The sequence below is a fragment of the Carex rostrata genome, chromosome 26, assembly GCF_964058835.1.
Source record: "Carex rostrata chromosome 26, lpCarRost1.2, whole genome shotgun sequence".
Lineage (NCBI taxonomy): Eukaryota > Viridiplantae > Streptophyta > Magnoliopsida > Poales > Cyperaceae > Carex > Carex rostrata.
The window spans coordinates 7,587,905-7,610,378 of record NC_135943.1 but is presented as its reverse complement, the minus strand read 5'-3'; the positions used below and the strand labels follow the sequence as shown (position 1 = coordinate 7,610,378).

General features: G+C 36.7%; 1 protein-coding gene and 1 long non-coding RNA gene across 2 annotated transcripts in view; both read right to left on the bottom strand.

Moving 5' to 3' along the window:
* The window catches only part of LOC144544664 (uncharacterized), a 33,372-nt gene extending 14,252 nt beyond the window's left edge, over positions 1–19,120 (bottom strand). The window contains exons 1-3 of the long non-coding RNA XR_013508293.1: positions 19,045–19,120; positions 18,632–18,943; positions 17,933–18,028 (exon numbers count right to left, since the gene is read on the bottom strand). This is a non-coding gene — a long non-coding RNA (uncharacterized LOC144544664). The remainder of the gene's footprint in view (positions 1–17,932; positions 18,029–18,631; positions 18,944–19,044) is intronic.
* LOC144544294 (uncharacterized) lies at positions 19,117–22,003 on the bottom strand. Its single transcript, XM_078292749.1, has 6 exons — positions 22,000–22,003; positions 21,099–21,278; positions 20,896–20,992; positions 19,479–19,560; positions 19,266–19,384; positions 19,117–19,177 (listed from the first exon to the last, which is right to left on the bottom strand). The coding sequence occupies exons 1-5, from the start codon at positions 22,001–22,003 to the stop codon at positions 19,364–19,366; spliced, it is 384 nt and encodes a 127-aa protein (XP_078148875.1). The 3' UTR covers positions 19,117–19,177; positions 19,266–19,363.
* Between the last annotated feature and the right edge of the window lie 471 nt (positions 22,004–22,474).

Below are 22,474 nucleotides of genomic sequence, written 5' to 3'. Positions count from 1 at the left end.
TAAACTAAAAAATTCTATCAAGGACTGGAAGAGGTGGATATATGAAGGACCCTCAGAATCGGATGGAGAGTCAGATGAAGACGATCTCGTCCGACTCCCCACCCGGCTCTGGTCCTTCATCCGACTATCCGGCTCTGAAATTATCCTCCAAAAAAACTTTAGCGCACAAATCAGACCAATTAATTGGGGAAATGAAGCAATTCGCATGGGAATTCGAGATGTAGGTTATCAATTATATCGGACTGGTCATCTTATGAGCTCCAAAAACAGTAGCTCATCTTTATAGATTTGCGATCCGAAATAATTGATAAACCTAAATTTCCGCCCAATTGTTAACTGTGAGAGGGAGAGTACAGATTGATCAATATGTTCTAATAAAGAAAGAGTTCAATAAAGATTCATATGTAAACTAAAATTTCCATTAAGGACTGGAAGAGGGGATCCCCTCTTCCAGTCGTTAATGGATATTTTTAGTTTACAAGTGGGTGATTCTTTCCTTTTGGTGCCAGTAGGGTTTAGAGAGGGTAATATGAAGATACATATTTTAATAAAGAAAGAGCTAGCTGAAAATAAAAAGTTGGATGAAGGACCTTCAAAAAAAAGAGAAGAGGTGGATGAACAACCTTCAGAGTCGGATGAAGAGTCGAATGAAGAGTCGTCCGACTCTTCATTGGACTCTTCATCTGACACTTCGTCTGGCTCTGAAGGTCATTCATCCCTCCTCTTCCATTTTTTTTGAAGGTCTTCATCCCAACTCTTTATTCGATCAGCTCTTTCTTTATTAAAACATGATCTTCATATTACCCCCTCTGTAAATAATCAGATTACAGAGAGAGAGAGAATTGATCAAAACGGCGCTGGAAGGAGAAGGCCTTTTATATAACCAACTTGGTGCTCGAAAAGGCGCGCCCTTACCAAAACCCTAAAATAACCTTTCTACACGGCTTTTTATTAAACGTCCGTGCAGCTCTCTCAAGCTTTCTACACTGTTATTTAAACAAACATCCGTGTACAAGTTGGACATTTCTTCACGGTTCTTTAATTAAATATCCGTGTAGCTCTCTCAAGCTTTGTACACTGTTATTTAAACAGACATCCGTGTACAAGTTGGTCATTTCTTCACGGTTCTTTAATTAAATATCCGTGTAGCTCTATCAAGGCTTTCTACACTGTTATTTAGACAATAAGCCGTGTACATTCCCTAATAAACGTCCGTGTAGCTCTCTCAAGGCTTTCTACACCGATTCTTTAATAAAAAACCGTGTAGAGATTTCACAGATATTCCGGGCACCCAAAAAATTACAATTTCTCCACGGTTTTTACGTAAAATTGTCAAATCCGTGTACAATGTGCAGTGTACAATGACCATTTTTGTAGTAGTGGACACATGAAATACGGGATGTATTAGGGAACCAGTTGGTAGATTCAGTCGGTACGCAACGGTACCAACCCGTTGTAATACCTCAAAGGGACCACAATACTTGGAACTCAACTTCTGGTTTCTCGCACCTCCAACTGTGATCTGACGGTAAGGTTGTAACTTGAGATAGACCCAATCACCAACTGAGAAACTTCTTTCACTCATGTGCCTGTCATCGTTCTTCTTCATTCGGTTTTGAGCCTGTTTCAAATTAGCCTTCAGCTGACTAAGAGCTGCCTGTCTGTCTCTCAAAAACACATTTACTGACTCCACCTGACTTCTGGGTGCACTCCCTAAAGCTAGCAATGGAGGAGGATAGCCATACAATGCCTCAAAGGGGGGAATCTTGATTGCACTATGCCAATTGGTATTGTACCACAATTCTGCTAAGGACAGATAGTGACCCCATTTGTTTTGCTTATCATGTACCATGGCTCTCAAATACTGTTCTAAGCATTGGTTGACTTTCTCAGTTTGACCATCTGATTGAGGGTGGTAAGCAGTGCTCATGTTTAATTTGACCCCTAATTTTGTCATCAACTCCTTCCAAAATCGACTGGTAAATATGGGGTCCCTGTCAGAAACTATGGATACTGGTAATCCATGAAGCTTGTAAATATGATCCATGAATGCTTGAGCAACAGTAGCTGCACTGAAAGGATGTACTAGTCCAATGAAATGTGAGTATTTGGTCAACCTATCTACCACCACCAATATTACTTCAAAACCCTTGGATTTAGGCAAACCTGTAATGAAATCCATTCCCACACTTGTCCAAGCTTCCGCCGGTATGGGTAAAGGCTGTAGCAGCCCAGGAGAGGCATTGTGTTCAGCTTTGTTGAGCTGACAGTTGGGGCACTGTTGCACAAATTTGTGCACACTTTCCTTCATCAATGGCCAATAAAAATTTCTCTTAGCCCTTTGATAGGTGGCAGTCACACCTGAGTGCCCACCCAAGGTTGAATCATGCAACTCTCTTAGAATTTGTTGCCTCCAATCTCCTTGAGTACCTACACACACCCTCCCTTTATACCTCAAAACTCCATGGTGTTCTGTCAACTGGTGGGTTGAATTTTCTTCCCTGTCTTCCTCCAATTTCTCCTTCAAGTTTGCAATCCACACATCACCCTCATAGCTTGCCTTAATGTCTTCTACCCACTGTGGTATGAGTTCACTTATCATATTCACATCTTCTTCTTTTCTCTCTACTTCTCCTTGTTTTGCCTCTTCCTCCTCACTTTCAGCTAGATTCCCATTTTGCCCCTCTTTTCTTGACAATGCATCAGCCACCTTATTTTCAACTCCCTTTTTGTACTCTATTTTGTAATTGAGGCCTAATAGTTTGCTCAAACCCCTATGCTGCATGGGTGTATTAACCTTTTGCTCTAACAAATACTTTAGGCTCACTTGATCAGTTTTAATGGTAAATCCATTTCCAAGGAGATAATGCCTCCATTTGGTCACAGAAGTATACAATGCCAACAATTCTTTTTCATAGGTGGATAGTGCCTAATTTTTAACTCCCAACTTCTTACTCAGATATGCAATGGGTCTCTTATTTTGCATCAACACTGCACCAATTCCCTCCTTACTGGCATCTGTCTCTACAACAAAGGGTTGATGAAAATCTGGCAATTTGAGAACTGGAGCTGTCACCATGGCATGCTTGAGCTAATCAAAAGACAGTTGTGCTTCTTTACTCCACCTGAAAGAATTTTTCTTCAAAAGATCTATCAGTGGTCTAGATATCAAGCCATACCCTTTTACAAATTTTCTATAATAGCCAGTAAGGCCCAGAAAACCCCTCAACTCCTTCACATTTTTAGGGCTTTGCCAACTGGTCATAGCCTCTATTTTCTTTGGGTCTGTGGCTACCCCTTCCTTAGAAATAATATGCCCCAAGTATTCCACCCTTTGCACCCCAAAATCACACTTAGATTTCTTAACAAATAATTGGTTGTCTAGTAGGGTCTGGAGTACAATTTGGAGATGTTGCTTATGTGAATCCAGATCCTTACTATACACCAATATGTCATCAAAGAAAACTAACACAAACTTTCTCAAATAGGGTTTAAAAACTGAGTTCATTAAGGCTTGAAAGGTGGTAGAAGCATTAGTGAGACCAAATGGCATGACTTGGAATTCAAACAATCCCTCATGAGTTTGAAAGGCTGTCTTGTGCACATCCTTTTCATTCCTTCTGATTTGGTGATAACCAGATCTCAAATCTAGTTTAGAGAAATAATGCACTCCATCTAATTCATCAAGCAAATCATCAATTAGGGGTATGGGATACTTGTTTTTGATGGTTTCATCATTCGATCTTCTATAATCAATGCACATTCTCCAAGTTTCATCCTTCTTCTTGACCAATAGCACTGGTGAGGAGTAACAACTGGTGCTAGGCTGTATTAGGGATTTGTTGAGGAGTTCTTGTGTGATTTTCTCAATTTCCAATTTCTGAAAATATGAGAATCTATATGGCCTGAGGTTGATTGGCTTAGAGTCTGGTTTAAGGTTGATTTTGTGGTCTACAGCTCTTTTTGGAGGTAGGGTTTGTGGTTCTTCAAATAATTCAGCATATTGGTCAATTATTTCTTTTAACTCAGCCGCAACTGCAACACCTGAATGTCTGACTTCTTCTTCTTCTAAATTGAATAACTGGGCCACAAATACTTGACTACCCTTCTTCTTTTCTTTCACCACATCTACTCCTTCCTCTGTCACTCTTATTTCAGCCTTCACCTTTTCAATTAACAATTCCACCCATTTGCCTGCCAATTCTAATGTCATTTTTCCCTTCTTCAGATTGATTATGATATCATCTTGTTTAGCTACCCAATCACACCCCAGGACAATATCATAGCCAGGCACATTCAAAATTCTCAAGTCTGCTTCCAATTTATGCCCTTGCACAGTAAACTGGACCTTTGGGCAAATTTGGTCTGTCACTAGTCTTTCACCACCAGCACTCCTAAAGGCCTTTAAGGGCAATGATACAGTGGTTAGATTCAGTTTCTGGACTACCACAGGGTTTATGAAAGAATGTGTAGCCCCAGTATCCACCAACACACATATAGGAAAAGTACCAATTTTGCCCTTGTACATGAGTGTCTTACTGATTCCAGCATTGCCAGTACAGCTCAAAGTAATTAAAGGCTCTTCTACTATCTCCTCTTCCTCCTGCTCTCCCACTCCTTCAATGCCATACTGCTCATTACCTTCCTCTTGTTCTTCTTCCCCTTCAATGGTGTACAACCCCTTGGCACACCTATGGCCTTGACTCCATTTTTCACTGCATTTATAGCACAGCCCAAGTGCTCTCTTTTGCTCAATAGAGAGGTTAGTGGAAGGTTTAGCATACTGGTTGTTTGGTGGTTTTGGATGGAGGTTCAATTTAGATGGAGGTAGGGTCTCATTCATCCTTCTGACACCATTATCAGTGGGTTTTGTATTTTTAATTGGAGGAGAGTAGTTGGTGAAATTGGAAGGTCTGAAATTGGATTGGTACTGATGTTTTAGGAAACCCACCTTCTTCTCAGCTGGACCAACTGCCACTTCAATTTCCAATGCCAAATTGAATGCTTTATCTAAAGTTTTAGGTTTGAAAAGGTTTATGGAGTTCTGGATCTCCTCCCTCAGTCCACAGATAAAACTCCATACAAAGAAAAATTCATTCTTGATACCAGTTTCTACCATCAACCTTGCCTTAGCCCTCTGAAATTCTCTCACGAATTCATCAACTGTAGTGCTCTGTTGCACCCTTTTGAACTCTACTACTGGGTTTTGATGAGTTCGCACTTTGAATCTTTCAAATATGGCATCAACCAACATACCCCAGGGTGGATCCGGGTGCTCAACCCGATAACAGCTATACCATTCCTTGGCATCACCCACAAAACTCATAGTTGCCATATTTACTTTATACATCTCAGGTGTTTGGTAATAAGCAAAATAAAACTTACAATGCTCTAACCAATCGCCAGCTTTGCTGCCATCAAACACAGGTAGCTCAATTCGGGGCATGAGAACTCTTTGTGCGGTGGCCTGATCAGCGTACCGCTCAGCTCGTCCATGACCTTGCTGGTCATCATTCTCAAAACCAGGGGGAGGTTCTCGTCTATCCTCCACTCGATCGAGCCCAGTGGATATATACCCACTGTTGCTGCCTTGTCTTACATCAACCCCCTTGCCCTTAATCGATCTACTCATCCGATCCATCGATGCCATCAACTGTTGGAATCGATCCTCCTGGATGCAGTTAGAGACTTGAAGTTGTTCATCGCGTGCTAGAAATCCGTCATGGACCTCTTTGGCGAGCTGGTTGAGCTTATCATTGATCGTGACCAAATCCAGCTGCACCAGTACCTCTTCAGGCGGATCTGGTACTCGCTTCGGCGGCATCGCTCGAACTGATACTCCCAGATGCAATCGAAGGGCTCTGATACCACAACTGCTACGAGCCTAGCTCTCAGATGCAGGATAGATCAAACAAAATAAAAAATAACGATCAATTTTATTGAATTTTGGATAAAAGAGATACAGGACAGAATAACCAGAAAATCGAATGCTCAAAGCAATTCGCCAAGTTTACTAAGAATTTTCACGATACATCTCCATAGGAGTCTAAGCCTTATATAGGCGATGTGAATGGTAAAAGAAAGTAAAGAAATTGCAGTAGAACTCAACAGAATCAATATTGGAGCGCCATGTCAGCGTGAAGCGTTGACGTGGCCTAACAAACTCCTAACGACTTCTGCGTCTGTCAGCGAAACAGTTTGCTGATCCTCGTCTCCATTCAGCGATCACTCAATACCTCCATTTCTAATTGCGGAGGTTCCCCCTTGTCAGAGATAGCCTCTTTGTTACTGATGTGGGTCCCAGTTGCAGCGACACTTCTTTTAATTGAGTCATGCCCCAATTCTTTGCCCTTGCTGCCCAATTCCCCTTCTTTCTTCCCCAGCTCCTCTTCTTCAACGGTAATCCCCAAATCGCCTATCTCCCGTCGCAGAAGGCCATAAAGGTCATCAATCTGATATTGAGACCTATAACAATCTGATTAATGGGATGTGCATTGAAGGTAAAATTGATGAGGCCGATGATAATTTAAATAGCATGATTGCTAGAAGGCATAAGTGTTGTTCGTACAATAATCTTTTACGTCTATTTGACTAATTTGCAAAAACATACAATTATTGAATTTTACGATTTCTTCTATTTTGAGAATATGTAGGTCCAAGAAGAGTAAGAACTGCAGAATAATATGCTTGGACTGAAGAAATCATGAAGACTTTTATCAAGAATACAAATTGTAAAATCAGATACTTGGTAAAGTATGTGTGAGGTTGATTAAAATGGGATAAAACGTTGGTAACGTTTTTAAAACGTTGTAACGTTTTACATTGGTCTGAAACAATAAACTGATCAAAAGAATAAACTATGTTACAGCGTTGTAACGTTATAGAAACGTTGTGACGTTTTACAAACGTCATAACGTTTTACAAACGTTGTAACGTTTAACAGCTACAGAACTACTAAAGCACAGCTGTTCAGTATTAGCTAGAAACGTTGTAACGTTTTAAAGCTTCAAATAACTTCTATTTTTATCAAGTTTTTACAGGATAAAACGTTGTAACGTTTTACTAAGCTGTCAGAGAATTAAAACCCTAAAATCGTATTTGAATAAAACGTTGTAACGTTTAATAAAACGTTGGTAACGTTTTATGTCAAACAGCTCATTTTTGAGCTGACACTATAAATAGAGTGATGGGATCTCTTCCCAAATTATCTCAGCCGACCCTAATTAATTCAAAAGCGATTTTCTGAGAGCTTAGCCTACTCCATTGTTGTGAGAGCTTAAAACTTCAAAATCCCTCAAGCAACCTCAAACCTACTTCACTAATCTTGATATAGATTAGATTAGAGTGATCTATTGAGTGTTCCTCTTGTGTTTCTAGACAATCGAGACCTTGTTCTCATCTCTTTGAGTTGGCCGTTTGACTTCCCACTTGGTGTGTAAGGGCTCAACGGTTCATAAGTTGTAATCCTTTCGTATTGGGTAATAGAAAGGCGCACCTCACAAGGTTGCGAAGCTCCGAAGACGTAGGCCTTTGTTTTGCCGAACTCCGTTATCACCCCGCGTGTCAAATTTCTCTAAACTCATCTCTTTACTTTCAATTGCAATTTAATTTCAGTTTTTGAGCAATTAGAGGTGCCCCAAAGTTCAACAAAGTGGTATCAGAGCAAGTTACTCGAATTAAGACACACTTAATTGGAGGATTAGGTCAACTTGACAAATGGCACCCTATAGATCCGTGAAAGAACCCCTAATTTTTGGTACTACTACCAAAAATTTCATGCATTGGAAGAAAACCATGATTAATTACTTGAATATCCTTGAGGTATGGTATGTGGTTGAAAAGGGGTATACACCAACATACACAAATGTTGCTACCGATGGTTCAACCGATGCCAAAATTGAGACCGTCGATTCCAAACAAACCAAGAAAGACAATGACTTAGCAACTAATGCCATATTCAATTTGGTTAGTGAATCGGTAGCCTCACTCTTTGGGAGCGCATCAAGTGCAAAAGAAATGTGGGATGCTCTTGTAAACCGGTATGAAGGAAATACCCAAATCAAACGAACCAAAATAACCGGTTTAGAAGCAAAATTTGAAACCTTTAAGGTTGAAGATGGTGAAAGCATCGAGGATATGTATAATAGACTTATGCATATCCAAAATGAGTTTACCGAATTGGGAGAACCACTTTCTAACAATAAAATTGTAGGAAAGCTATTGAGGGTGATGCTCATGAGGGATAAATGGTCCGGATTGGTGAGTGCTCTAAAGGCAATCCAAGGCACACACGACACATTCACACCGCATGACCTCTATGCTCATTTTAGGAGTTTTGAAGAAAAACTTCGACAATCCGGTGATTTGAAGCAAAGCTCAAAATCCAAAACTGTAGCTTTTCAGGCACAAAACCGTAACTTTCCAAGCTCCTCAAACACCCGTCTTTCAAATGATCAATTTATCAACACAATTGATCATGAAACATCCAAGGATGCCCTTCTCTTATCCAAGATGTTTCAAGGAATGCTTGACTTTGAAAGAAAATACAACAAGGAACGAGAAGAGAAGAACAAAAGAGTAATGTGTTTCGCTTTCCATAGAGAGGGGCATTCCATTCAAACATGCTTCAAGCTATTTCCACAATTGAAGAACACGGATGGTGAAACACAACAAGATCGAAAACCAAGACAAAAGTATGATGGGTACAAAAAGAAGAAAGCCAAAGCTATGCAAGCTTTGTTCTCGGATAGTGACACGGAACAATCCGATACGGAATCGGAGAATGAAGAGGAGATCAACCTTGCATTGATGACAAGTGTAGATGAAGATCCCTCGAAAATTGACATAGACTCAATTATAGCTAGCAAGAACATCACCGATGAAACAACCATCAACTTTCTCATGGAGCTTGTTCAATCAAGGAATGCCAAGGAGGGAGAGGATGGAGTCAACACCTCAACAAACTTCGCTAGTGAGGTACACTCAACACTTAGTCTTGATGGTTATGAGACCGAACTTGAATGTATAAATGAAGGTGGTGAAGAATATAGTGGTGAAATTGATATTGAAAATTGCATAATCACAAATGAAACCAACAATGACTTGTGTACCAATAGGTTAGACACCAATGATGCGAGCACTTTCAAAAATGAAATTCTAATGCACGATGATCATGAATCTAGGTTGAAATCACTCCTTGATGAGTCCAATAGAACCTTGGTTGAGAAGGAAGGTATTATTCAAAAATTAATTGCTAAAAATGACATGTTAGAACTTGAAAACAAAAAGTTAAAAGCATCACACTTAGGTGAAATAGGCATTTTAAAAGTTAAAGTTCAAAACTTAGAAACCGAAATTCGAGCATTGAGATCTCCTAGTGAATTATCAAAAGTCACTAGTCTAGATCCCTATTATGTGAGCAAGTTGATACATGATCAATCCTATTATAAAAATGATAGAGTTGGTCTTGGATTTGAGAAGGGTAAATCCTCACTTAAATCTACTCACATGCGAGGCCCTAAAGGAAAAGGGGAACATTCTCAAACTTCAAGTATTCCAAATGCCAAACTAAAGTTTAATTGTGAACAATATTCAACTTATCAATTTTTTACTAAAAAAGGTTTAACTTCTTTGAACAAGGAGTCATCAAAATTGAAGTCTTCTCATGTTTCAAATGCTAAACAAGATCAAAAGTCACCAAATTATGCATTTAGGTACAAGTACAATAAAAGAATTTCTAAGAACAAAAATTATTCTAAAGATAGTGATAGGAACACTCTTAATCCAAAAGGGTCAAACAAAACATATTTCAAAGGACCCGATGGATGGTTTTATGAATTCAAAAATAAAGTTGCTTTACAAAACCAAATTCAAAGAAATTGTTTAGCTAGAGATGTTCCCCAACATCACAATAGAATTGATTCTAACAAAACCAAGAGCATTGCATCTAAAGTTGCAAATAGGTCACATGGTAGTCATAAGAGTAGTTAAAATGAAGTGAAGTACCAATCCATTCTCAAACAAGGCTCTACTACTCAAAAGCAATCAACTACAATGTGCAACTATTGTTGCAAACTTGGCCACACTTTCTTAGAATGTAGATTTAGGAATGTAAACAACAAACATAATGTTGTTTGGGTTCCTAAAGCTATACTAGCTTAGGTTCACACTTAATCTCCCCTAAAAGTATTATAATTGCCAAACATAAAGGGGGAGATTAAAGACAAGGTATATGTTAGTTACTAACTCAATAATAACTAATATATACTTTGTAGGTGTGTTTGATTTCATCTCAAAAGGAAAGTGCTTGGATCATTGATAGTGGATGCTCACACCATATGACAGGTGACAAATCTAATTTTAAATTCTTAGAACCATATGATGGAGGTACGGTTACCTTTGGGAATAATCAAAGAAAGAGCTCTATTATTGGTATAGGCTCAATTGGTAACCAACACTTGACCATATCTAATGTATATCTTGTTGATGGATTAGATTACAACTTACTTAGTGTAAGTAAGCTATGTGATTCGGGATATTATACCAAATTTGATGCTAATACTTGTCACATAGTTAGGTCCTCGGACGATGCTCTAATTTATTCGGGTAAACGAAAGAAAAATGTTTATTACTTGTATTTTACTCACTTTGATTCCGGTGAAACATGTCTAAGCGCCATATCTAATGGATCATGGTTACCAACACATAAACTAGAACTTGAAGGATTATGTGAGGCATGTGTTCAAGGTAAACAAACCAAAAGTAGTTTTAAATCCAAGGATATGGTTTCAACCGATCAACCTTTGCAATTATTACATATGGACTTATTTGGACCAATAAGTGTACCAAGTTTAGCAAAGAAGAAATATGCATATGTAATTGTAGATGACTATAGTCGCTTTACTTGGGTTTTGTTCCTACAACGCAAGGATGAAGCAATTAGCAACTTCATTGAATTTTGCAAACGTGTTGAAAATGAAAAGGGATCAAAAATCATTAGGATTAGAAGCAACCATGGGGGGAATTTGAAAATGCAAAATTTGATCAACTTTGCTCTAAAAGGGGATATAAACATGAGTATTCGGCTCCTCGCACACCTCAACAAAATGGGGTAGTTGAGAGGAAGAACCGAACCTTAGTTGAGCTTGCCTGAACCATGCTAAATGAATACTCCTTACCCAAACACTTGTGGGCCGAGGCGGTAAATACGGCATGCTACGTGGTAAATCGCGTAAGCATAAGAACCATATTGAATAAAACTCCATATGAGCTATGGAAAGGGTACAAGCCTAAGATATCTCATTTTAGAGTATTTGGTTCAAAATGCTTTGTTCTTGATGAATCTCCCAAAGTAACCAAATTTGATTCTAAATCAATTGAGGGAATGTTTGTAGGGTACTCAAATTCAAGTAAAGCCTATAGGATTTACATTCCATCTCAACGAATTGTAATTGAATCCGTGCATGTTAAATTTGATGAAAGTGCTAATCAAAAGGTCGAGAAAGGTATTGAGATTGTAGGTGTTGAAGTGCCAATTCTTGATCAAGATGAAGTTGAGACAAGAACTGACACAATTGAGAATCAACCCGAGAAAACTCAACCCGAAATGAATACAACCAACAATATTGAGACGGATCAAATAATTCAAGATGAAACCAATAACGAGATGGATCCAATAGTTGAAGGAATGCAAACCGAAGAGATACAACCTCCAAGAATTGAGTATCAAATTCCTCAAGACCTAAGGGAAGTACCATCTCATCCTCTTTCTAATGTAATTGGTGATCCTAGGGAAAGGGTTAAAACAAGATCCAAATTAAATCAAATGATTGGCCATTGTGCATTTGTATCTCATATCGAACCTAAAAATTTCAAAGATGCAAATGTAGACCCTAGTTGGATTTGTGCCATGCAAGAAGAACTTGCTCAATTTGAAAGGAACAAAGTTTGGGAACTTGTACCTAAGCCAAATAATAGAATGATTATTGGAACCAAATGGGTCTTTAGAAATAAAAAGGATGAAGATGGAAATGTAATTCGCAACAAAGCTAGGTTAGTTGCTCAAGGGTACAAACAACAAGAGGGCATTGACTTTGAAGAAACCTTTGCACCCGTAGCTCGTCTTGAATCCATTAGAATGCTTTTAGCATATGCCTCAAACAAGAATTTCAAATTATTTCAAATGGATGTTAAAAGTGCATTCTTGAATGGATTCATAGATGAGGAGGTGTATGTTAATCAACCTCAAGGCTTTGTTGATTCAACATTTCCTAATCATGTGTATAGACTCACCAAAGCACTCTATGGACTCAAACAAGCCCCTAGGGCATGGTATGGTAGATTAAGTTCCTTTCTAATTGATAATGAATTCATAAGAGGCAAAAATGATACAACTCTTTTCACTAAGAAAAGAGATGGATCACTCTTGGTGGTGCAAACTTATGTAGATGACATAATTTTTGGTTCACCTAATGCGGCACTTGCCGAGGAATTTTCTTCTCTTATGAATAGTGAATTCGAGATGAGCATGATGGGTGAGTTGAATTTCTTCTTGGGACTTCAAATCAAGTAACTCATGGACGACACTTTTGTGAGCCAAACCAAGTATGCGAAGGAGTTGATCAAGAAATTTGGGATGACCGAAAGCAATACAAGCAAAACTCCAATGGCTACGAATGCAAATCTTGACTCGGATCCGAATGGCACATCGGTGGACATCACTCAATACCGAGCTATGATAGGTAGTCTACTTTATTTAACTGCTAGTAGACCCGATATAATGTTTGCAGTATGTCTATGTGCTAGGTATCAACCAAATCCCAAAGAATTGCACTTGAAAGCCGTTAAAAGAATTCTCAAATATGTCAAGGGTAGTTTAAATTTTGGATTATGGTATGGCAAACAATCGGATTTAGATTTGATAGGATATGCCGATGCCGACTTTGCCGGAGATCGTATGGATAGAAAAAGCACAAGTGGTACATGCCAATTTCTTGGTGGTTCACTTGTATCTTGGTCGAGTCGCAAACAAACCTCGGTTGCCCTTTCCACAACGGAAGTCGAGTATGTAGCGGCCGGTAATTGTTGCACACAAATTCTTTGGATGATCCAATCCCTAAATGATTATGAAATTCACTTCCGCAACGTACCAATTATGTGTGACAATACTAGTGCCATTATGATATCCAAAAATCCGGTCCTTCATTCTAGAACTAAGCACATAGAGATAAGGCATCATTTTATTATGGATCACATAGAAAAATGTGAAATTGAACTCATACATATCGACACCAAAGAACAAATTACCGATATATTCACAAAACCCCTAAATACTCAACAACACAATGAATTAAGATTTAAATTAGGCATGCTTGAACTTAGAGAATAGACATATTCATAACTAATCTTAAAGTAATTCATTGCAATCAAAATAATTCATTTAAAGACTGTTCTGCAGGAACAAAACGTTATAACGTTTTGAAAACGTTGGTAACGTTTCTCTGAAACTCTAAAAAGTCCGAGAGCATCATAAAAACGTTACATAACATTTATGAAACGTTGCAACGATTTAGACAGATCAGGCTCATATTCTAACAAAAACTGAGTAAACCGTTGTAACGTTTCCGAAACCGTTGTAACGTTTTTCTTCTGATACTTAGCCAAATTTCTGAGATAAATTACACTATATAAGCGTTGTAACGATTGGAAAACGTTGGTAACGTTTTATGCAACTTCAAAAAGTCCGAGAGTTACACAAAAACGTTACATAACGTTTCTAAAACGTTGCAACGTTTATCTGACAAGGGGCTAACATTGTAAAAAAAAATTACACAAAACGTTGGTAACGTTTGTAAAGCGTTACAACGGTTATCTGACAAGGGATCAAAATTGCAAAAATTACAAATGAAAACGTTGTAACGGTTTTCAAACGTTGGTAACGTTTTGTGAGACTTCAAAAGTCCGAAAGCTTCACAAAAATGTTACACAAACGTTACAAAAACGTCATAACGTTTTAGGTAAAAACACAGTGTTTTGAAAAAAAAACGTTGGTAACGATTGTCAAACGTTGGTAACGTTTTATAGCGAAAAGGGGTTATATTGGATCCGGACCCGTCCCTTCCTTATTCTTCTTCCTCCATTCTCCTTTCTTCCTTCTCTTCTTCTTCTTCCTCTACTCCGCCGTTCTCTCTCTCTCTACTCATTCCGGCCACCTTACTCCACCAAATCAAAAAATTCTTCTTGATTTCTCTTCTCCTCTCTTCTCTCTACTCTATTCTCTTCTCCAAATCTCTTCTCTCTCTCTCTATCTCTCTCTCTCCAAAACCCTAGCCAAAACCCTAGGCGCAAATTCGGTGATCCAACCATTGGATTGACGATCCGGCTTCACCACTGCACTTCTCGGGTTCTCCTCTTCTCGGTTTAGCGCTTCACTTCTTAATCGGTAAACTTTCACTCTCAACTCAATCAAATGGCTCCAAAGAAAGGTGCGGTTGCTAAGGGTAAGAAAAGACTCCGTGTGGACCTGGAGGGTGGTCAAAACAGTGGGGGGAACCTAGAACCTAACTGGACTATTCACCGGTCAAATAGATACTTGTTTCGGGATATTGTTGCCTATGAGAACTATGTGGGGTCTTTCATGAATAGGAAAATAACCGATTGCTACCGGTTTGACAAATCAACGGTTACCTTCTCCCAACCCGAGGATGACAAGATAATTGACTATGTGAATCATTGGGGTTGGGAACCTATTGTGACTTCTAATGAACCGTACACCCATCTTCTAACCCGCACATTCTATGCAAACATCAAAATCCAAGATGAACCTTTCATTATCACTTCTTGGGTTGGCGGGCAAGAAATTGCACTTACTCTGGGTAATGTGGCTCAATGGCTTGGGGTTCAAAATGACGGGGAGGAAACCTATCCCTTGAGGAGTTGACCTTTTTATGCCGATGGTACCTCAAGTGACTATAAGAAGTGGTTTAACCGAAACAACATAGCCGGAGCACCAATCTATGTTTCTCACCTTCCATCCCTACATCGGTTACTCTTTCTATTCATCAACAACATTCTCATGCCCAAAGTCACAATCAAAACCAATCTTGAGTGGGGACCCATGTACTTTCTTCGTCACCTTATTCAATTGGATGGAAAGAGCCTCAACATACCCTACATCTTTCTTCGTCACATAAGTGGTGCATTTTCAACCACGGTCCATTCTCTACCCTATGCCCATCTCATTCACAAAATCATCCGCCTCAATGGTATTCAAATACCTGAAGAAGCAGAAGTCTCCTTCCCGACTAATTTGGTTGATCACCTAACCAAAATCGGGTGGGTTCATGGTCATTCATCTTCGGGTCTGAGGCGCTACGAACCTGATGCAAGAGATATCAACAAGTGGATAAACCATCAGGAAGCCTTACCAAATCAATATTGGGATCCGGAAGAAGAAGTGGCCCCGGCTCAACCTCAACCTCAACCTCAATCACAATACATGCCACAAGCGGGTGCATTTGTTCCTCCTCAAGGCCAAGAAGCGCAAATGTTGTGGTTATGCCAACAAATGAATTCTCAAAGCCTTCAGATCCAACAAAATTATCAAGAAACGCAAAGGAGGTTTGATAATCTGGAAAGGGGGCAGATGAAGATAAGGAAACAACTGCGAGCACATGCTCGAGCTCTCAATGTGCTTGATGAAGCACAATCCAGTCTCTCGAATCGCTTTATTAAGCAATATGGTCCCTCGGGAAGCCCGACACGAGCACGTGAGAATCTAGTTGAGGAAGAGGACCTAGAAGATGACGAAGAGGAGCATGCAGAGGAAGGTGATGGAGAAGAAGAAGTGGCAGACGCACCATACGACCCCATGAATGACGAGTAGACCGCAAAATTTCAAAAACTAAAAACTTGCTAATTTAATTGTTTGTTGATTGCATGAATTGTTTGTTAAGTGCATGTTTAATTTGAATTGTTGAATTGCTTTAATTTAGTTGTGTTAGTTGAATTGTTGCTTTGAAATGATTTAAAGTTGGTTTAAATTGTTGAATAGTATTGCTTTGAACCAGTTTAATTTAGTTTAATTGCATGACTTGATTGAATTGCGTTATTGTAAATTTGGTGTGGATATGTATGAGATGTACATGTTTTAAATGTGGTGTATGAATTGCTAACTTGTTAGGGGCTATATTGCACAATTGCAAAATTGGATATCTTGGAGCCTTGACAAGTCTTATTAAATTGCTTGGATTGCATGAATCGAAATGTTTTATATGCATGGTCTATGCATATTGATATATATAAGTTGATATGGTAAATTGAAATTGAATTATCTTGCATGATAAAGTTATGCCCTCAACCTTATTTTTATTTGAAAGTTATCGTCATTATATTGCTAAATTGAGGGGGAGTGCATAATTTGAGGGGGAGCACTTTAAATTGGTGCTAATTTTTCACCCTTTCGTCGATTTCCAAAAGGGGGAGAAATTGGTACAAATGGCTTGACATGCAAAATCAAAATTGGATTAACTAATTTTTGAAAATTTTCGATTTATGCACTTACTCACATTGTATGTTTTTGCAAATCGCCAAAAGGGGGAGATTGTTGTTCGTACAATAATCTTTTACGTCTATTTGACTAATTTGCAAAAATATACAATTATTGAATTTTACGATTTCTTCTATTTTGAGAATATGTAGGTCCAAGAAGAGTAAGAACTGCAGAATAATATGCTTTGACTGAAGAAATCACGAAGACTTTTATCAAGAATACAAATTGTAAAATCAGATACTTGGTAAAGTATGTGTGAGGTTGATTAAAATGGGATAAAACGTTGGTAACGTTTTTAAAACGTTGTAACGTTTTACATTGGTCTGAAACAATAAACTGATCAAAAGAAGAAACTATGTTACAGCGTTGTAACATTATACAAACGTTGTGACGTTTTACAAACGTCATAACGTTTTACAAACGTTGTAACGTTTAACAGCTATAGAACTACTAAAGCACAGCTGTTCAGTATCAGCTAGAAACGTTGTAACGTTTATAAAACGTTGTAACGTTTTAAAGCTTCAAATAACTTCTATTTTGATCAAGTTTTTACAGGATAAAACATTACCAACGTTTTATAAAACGTTGGTAATGTTTTACTAAGCTGTCAGAGAATTAAAACCCTAAAATCGTATTTGAATAAAACGTTGTAACGTTTAATAAAACGTTGGTAACGTTTAATAAAACGTTGGTAACGTTTTATGTCAAACAGCTCATTTTTGAGCTGACACTATAAATAGAGTGATGGGATCTCTTCCCAAATTATCTCAGCCGACCCTAATTAATTCAAAAGCGATTTTCTGAGAGCTTAGCCTACTCCATTGTTGTGAGAGCTTAAAACTTCAAAATTCCTCAAGCAACCTCAAACTTACTTCACTAATCTTGATATAGATTAGATTAGAGTGATCTATTGAGTGTTCCTCTTGTGTTTCTAGACAATCGAGACATTGTTCTCATCTCTTTGAGTTGGCCGTTTGACTTCCCGCTTGGTGTGTAAGGGCTCAACGGTTCACAAGTTGTAATCCTTTCGTATTGGGTAATAGAAAGGCGCACCTCACAAGGTTGCGAAGCCCCGGAAACGTAGGCCTTTGTTTTGCCGAACTCCGTTATCACCCCGCGTGTCAAATTTCTCTAAACTCATCTCTTTACTTTCAATTGCAATTTAATTTCAGTTTTTGAGCAATTAGAGGTGCCTCAAAGTTCAACAATAAGCCTGATGTTATGGGCTACATATTTTTATCGATGGCCTATGACAGAATGGTGAAAGTGATGTTATGGAGTACATTATGTAGAAGAGAGGTTAACATTACGTAACAGTCTTTTTGGTTGTTCTCTAAAGTTTTATGTATTGTTGAATATTATATGAATATAAGATTTCATTACCTGGTTTGTGGCTTTTTTGACGATTCTTGTATAAACAGTGGTCTGCTTGCTTTATTTGTCTCAAAAGTTGCTGGAAGTTTTGGTTGTGATTCAAAGCTGCATGAGAAAATTAGTTGTAGAAATAGATTAAATATTGATTTCAAAGAAAAGGCATTAAGTAGAAACAGATTAAGTAGCGCTTTAGCTGGTGGGAATAAAGTAGCGGGCATATTTTTTTTTTTTAGTTGTATATACATGAGATAATTCATCAGGGAAACTTGTTTTCAGTTTTGAATTTCATCTACCTTGTACCAACTAAAGTAGCTGTAACCTCTTTATTGTTGTATATCAAAAGTGAAACTGAGAAGATATCAGACTTTCTATTTAAGACAAATCCTAAAAAAATGTAAATCTAATATTGAAATGCAAGTTAGTAATAAGAGAACTATCACCTATAGCATTTTTATTCTTGGGATGTTTAACTTATGTGAAGCTAAAAAGACAAATAACTGAAGATATTGACATAGATTGAATTCAAAATGTGTAAGCTAATTATAATCTAATACTCTATGTGCATAATGTATCTATTAAGCACTATGCCTCATTAGCAACAGTACTTGAATAAAGAAAAATGAGAAGTCACAGGTGGCAATGACTTTGTAGCATTTGTGCAGAATTACTTGAAAAACTGAGAAAAATATTGTGTTTTATTTTTAGTACCTGCTTTTTTGATATGGCGTTGCTGGTGTTGTCGGTAGTTGCTGTGTTGTTGTTGGTGGTACATCTCGTATGTTAGTCACATGATAGTAGATGCTATCTTGTGTGAACCTGTTTCTTTCCCATTTTACTGTAAACAACAATTATTTGTTCGTCAGCTCGCTAAATTTTGGCGGTGAGTATTCCTTTCCTTCGGTTTTGGACCAGTTTAAAAGGTCTTGTGCTGAAGAGCCAACCAAGTCCTCGGCTAGTTTTCCAATAAAACTGAATTGACCCTCACTCGTATCGTCAGTAACTATCAAGCTGAAATTGAGCCTGTAGAACGAATTTAACAAAAATATATTAATAATTATTGTAGGAGATATTGATGAGTTTTGAAGAACTTTATTATTGGTTTCTTAATGTAATAAACTCACCATGGCATAGGTTTTCGTACATTGGCTTTGCATTTGTAACAGCAGTAAGATGGTCTTCTAACTTTTGTCCTATGTACCATCCAAGTTCTTCTAGCGTATCAAAAATTTTTGCAACGACATTAAATGATTTATCCTGCATTGTTTATTCTTTGTTTATTGCTTTGTAACAACAAGTAATTATTGACGAAAATGTTTTTTTTTCCTGTAGTTTGGTTGTTTACCTGATTTTCTGGTATGCACATTTCGTGAAGCTCCTTAATGGAAACTAAGACAAGTTGCTCACCATGCTGTTCTTCGAATGGTGTGGCTTCATGTATTATCAGTTGTTTGTCGTTGTTTGCTATTTTGTATATAGTTATCAAGAAGTTGATAAGCTTATTGTTTACCTATTGTACAATTGAAAACTATGTAGTTTGCTTATTACATATCAGTACCTTTGCCGAAAAGCAGCTATCTCTGGCAGTTGTTGGTCTTGATATATTCTTGTTGCCGAATATGTTGTGAGATTCCATTTTTCTGTGATTTTGTATATTAAGTTAAAAGTTTAACCCCAAATTAGCCCTGTTACGTCTCAACTAAAGCTCTAACTAACCTCGCTAAAATTTGTCTAATTTTGAATCATTTAAGGCTCACATTTGGCTTCAACTAATAAAAAATTAAAATCATAGTCAGCATGTACCAATACATGCCAGTAATGGACCTGACCAGTACTGTATCAAAAATAGGTATAACAAATTAAATTGGAGATATCTTTAACTCCAATTTTGTTTTGGTCTTTGAACTTTAGGGAAGTATTTTTTTTCACATAAAAATACACTCAATTGTACCTAAGACAGTTGAAACAGTAAATGGATACATTTCTTTTATGCAAATTTTTTGGTCGTTCATCTCTCATGGTGTTCTAATTGTAATTCTTATGCAATATTGAGTAAAGAGACCCATGCATTTTTTTGTTCAATATTCTTTTTTGCATGGTCCTTTTATAGTTCATCAGTAGGAAAATTGTATTATTTTTGTAATAGTAGGTGATCCCCTTTTGAAATATATTTTTTTAGAAAGGAAATATAACTTCTTTTTTCGTGTCGACATGTTTCGTATGCGTAAAAGAATTACATCTTTAGAAAGCCAAGAAAGGCAATAAATAATTTTATTTGGAAGCACCCATCAATTGTCCAAAAAATAAAAGATGGAAATAGTTGTTAAATTTTTTTGTGGATGTAGAAATTCTTACCTTTAAAGGGGACCAACCAAAGAGAACTAAATGCAACAATGATGTCTTGCGTTTTTTATTCTTCTTCTATTCTTTGATCAATACTCTGTCATCCCTGTGACGTGATAAATACAGCTGTTATATGTAGTCAGATAGTTGTAAAGAGTATATATGTAATATTCATAGTTGGGATTAATTTGTTATACTCACATAGTCATTTGAAGGACAAGAAAATTTGTCCTTTGCTGCTCTTTCATTATAGCTTGAATATTACAACATTGCAATAAATAGTAATTTATTGACTTAGACTATTATAAATTGTGATTCCATTTCGAAAGTATGTTTTATCATGTTTGAAATTCTAAAAATGTTGAACTTGCGAGAATTTCTAAAGTGCTTCTATATTCTGTACTTCCTATATCTTTGAGTAAATGAGGGTAGTTCATTACTAACAGTAAAGATATGGGAAATTTGACAAGGTGCAAGTAATTGACAACAAACATGAAAATTGATTAAGTTATGTGAACAATTAAGTCTAGGAAATTGTTAATTGAGTACGAAAAAGATTGGTAAAAAAAATAGAGTAAGAAAGTAGTAGAGCTGTTCAGCAAGTTAATCTTGAGCATAATGAGTACTTGTACCTTTCGTCTTCTATTTCTACATCTCTTATGCTGACCAGTGCATTGTTTTTTTTGACCTTTTTTATTGGTCCAATGAGAACGACTTGACCAATGACATCTGGTTCATTAAATTTTGATTAGAATTAGTGTCACTAATATGAGATTTTTGCAAGGTGTTTTGAGAACTTTTTTACTTTTTCATAGTTCATGATGCAGGTACTTACCGACAATTGTTCTATCTCCTGTGATAGTGGTTCCAATGCTGTTCAGTGATTTGAAATCAAAGTACCGTAGTGGAAATGATGCCTCATCATTCTGAATTTTTGTTGCTCCCGTCAGCTGGATGCGAGCGTCATGTTCTACTGTTCTGAATCCCTCTCGCTTAATTGATTGTATGTGTAACACTTCGTCAATTAGATTATATTTTAATGTATAAAAGTAATTATAATTTAGTGTTTGAATTTTGAGGACAAAATTCTTTTTAAAGAGGGAAAGAATGTAACGCCACGTCAAATCAAAAATATTATATTAAGGTACAATATAAATAATGTACATATTTGTTTATCCGTATATGTCAATTTTCTTTGTTCATTTATTTAATTTTTACTACTTAACAAATTATCCAAACTAAACCACGGTGAAAAGAAAACAAATAATTTATAATTCTGATATAGATCTCTGAAATTATATAGCCATATAAATACCGTTGCCAAGTCATGAAAAGCCCAAAAGAATTATCCATTTAGTTATATGTTAACTGTGAAATAAAAACCGATCAAACAGTCGTATAACCCAATATAATCCAATTATATATCTGACAGAAGATATATCTATCAAAAGGTGCAAATCTAATTTAAATACATAACTGCTCAAATTAACCGGCGCCTCTCTGATCCAAAATAGAAACTATATCTATATCTATCTATACATATATATAATTAAACAGTGGTTACATCCCTTTGTCTTTTTCTCCGCAAATCACCACGGGAATCAAAAGGTGAGAAATATTAGATTTGTTCGATTTTGTCCCTTTCTCTTAATTAAACCTTGATTAATTTTCGTTCTTTCTTAAAAAGCCTTGATTTCCGATTTTGCATATTCTGGGTTGATAATTTTTATACTTACTCATTGGATTCCGCTACTTTGTATGGTATATAATTTAGGATATTAATTCAATTTGATAGGACTTTTTGAAAATTACGTAGATTATTTTGTTATGTTATTATTAGATTTCTGAAATTTTATAAACTTGTTCAATTAGTTAAAAGTAACCTTTAATAAAAGTTTAATTGATTATCGAATAGTTCTTTGATAATATTATAAAGTGAATTAACGTTTGTATAAATCCTTAGATGCAACAATGAATTTCCATAAACTTAATTTAGTTCATGAAGATCAATTCTTATATTTTATTTATTTAATTTAAGTAAATTGTTTAATTTAAGTAAACTTAATTTATTTAATTTATTAAACCTTATATATTATTCTTAATCTGAAATTTTTAGTTTATTTATAATAACCTCCTTTTTTTTTTTAAAAAAAACCGAAATTATTATTTTTTTTTATATATAACCAGAGACTCAATTTTGATCATATCATT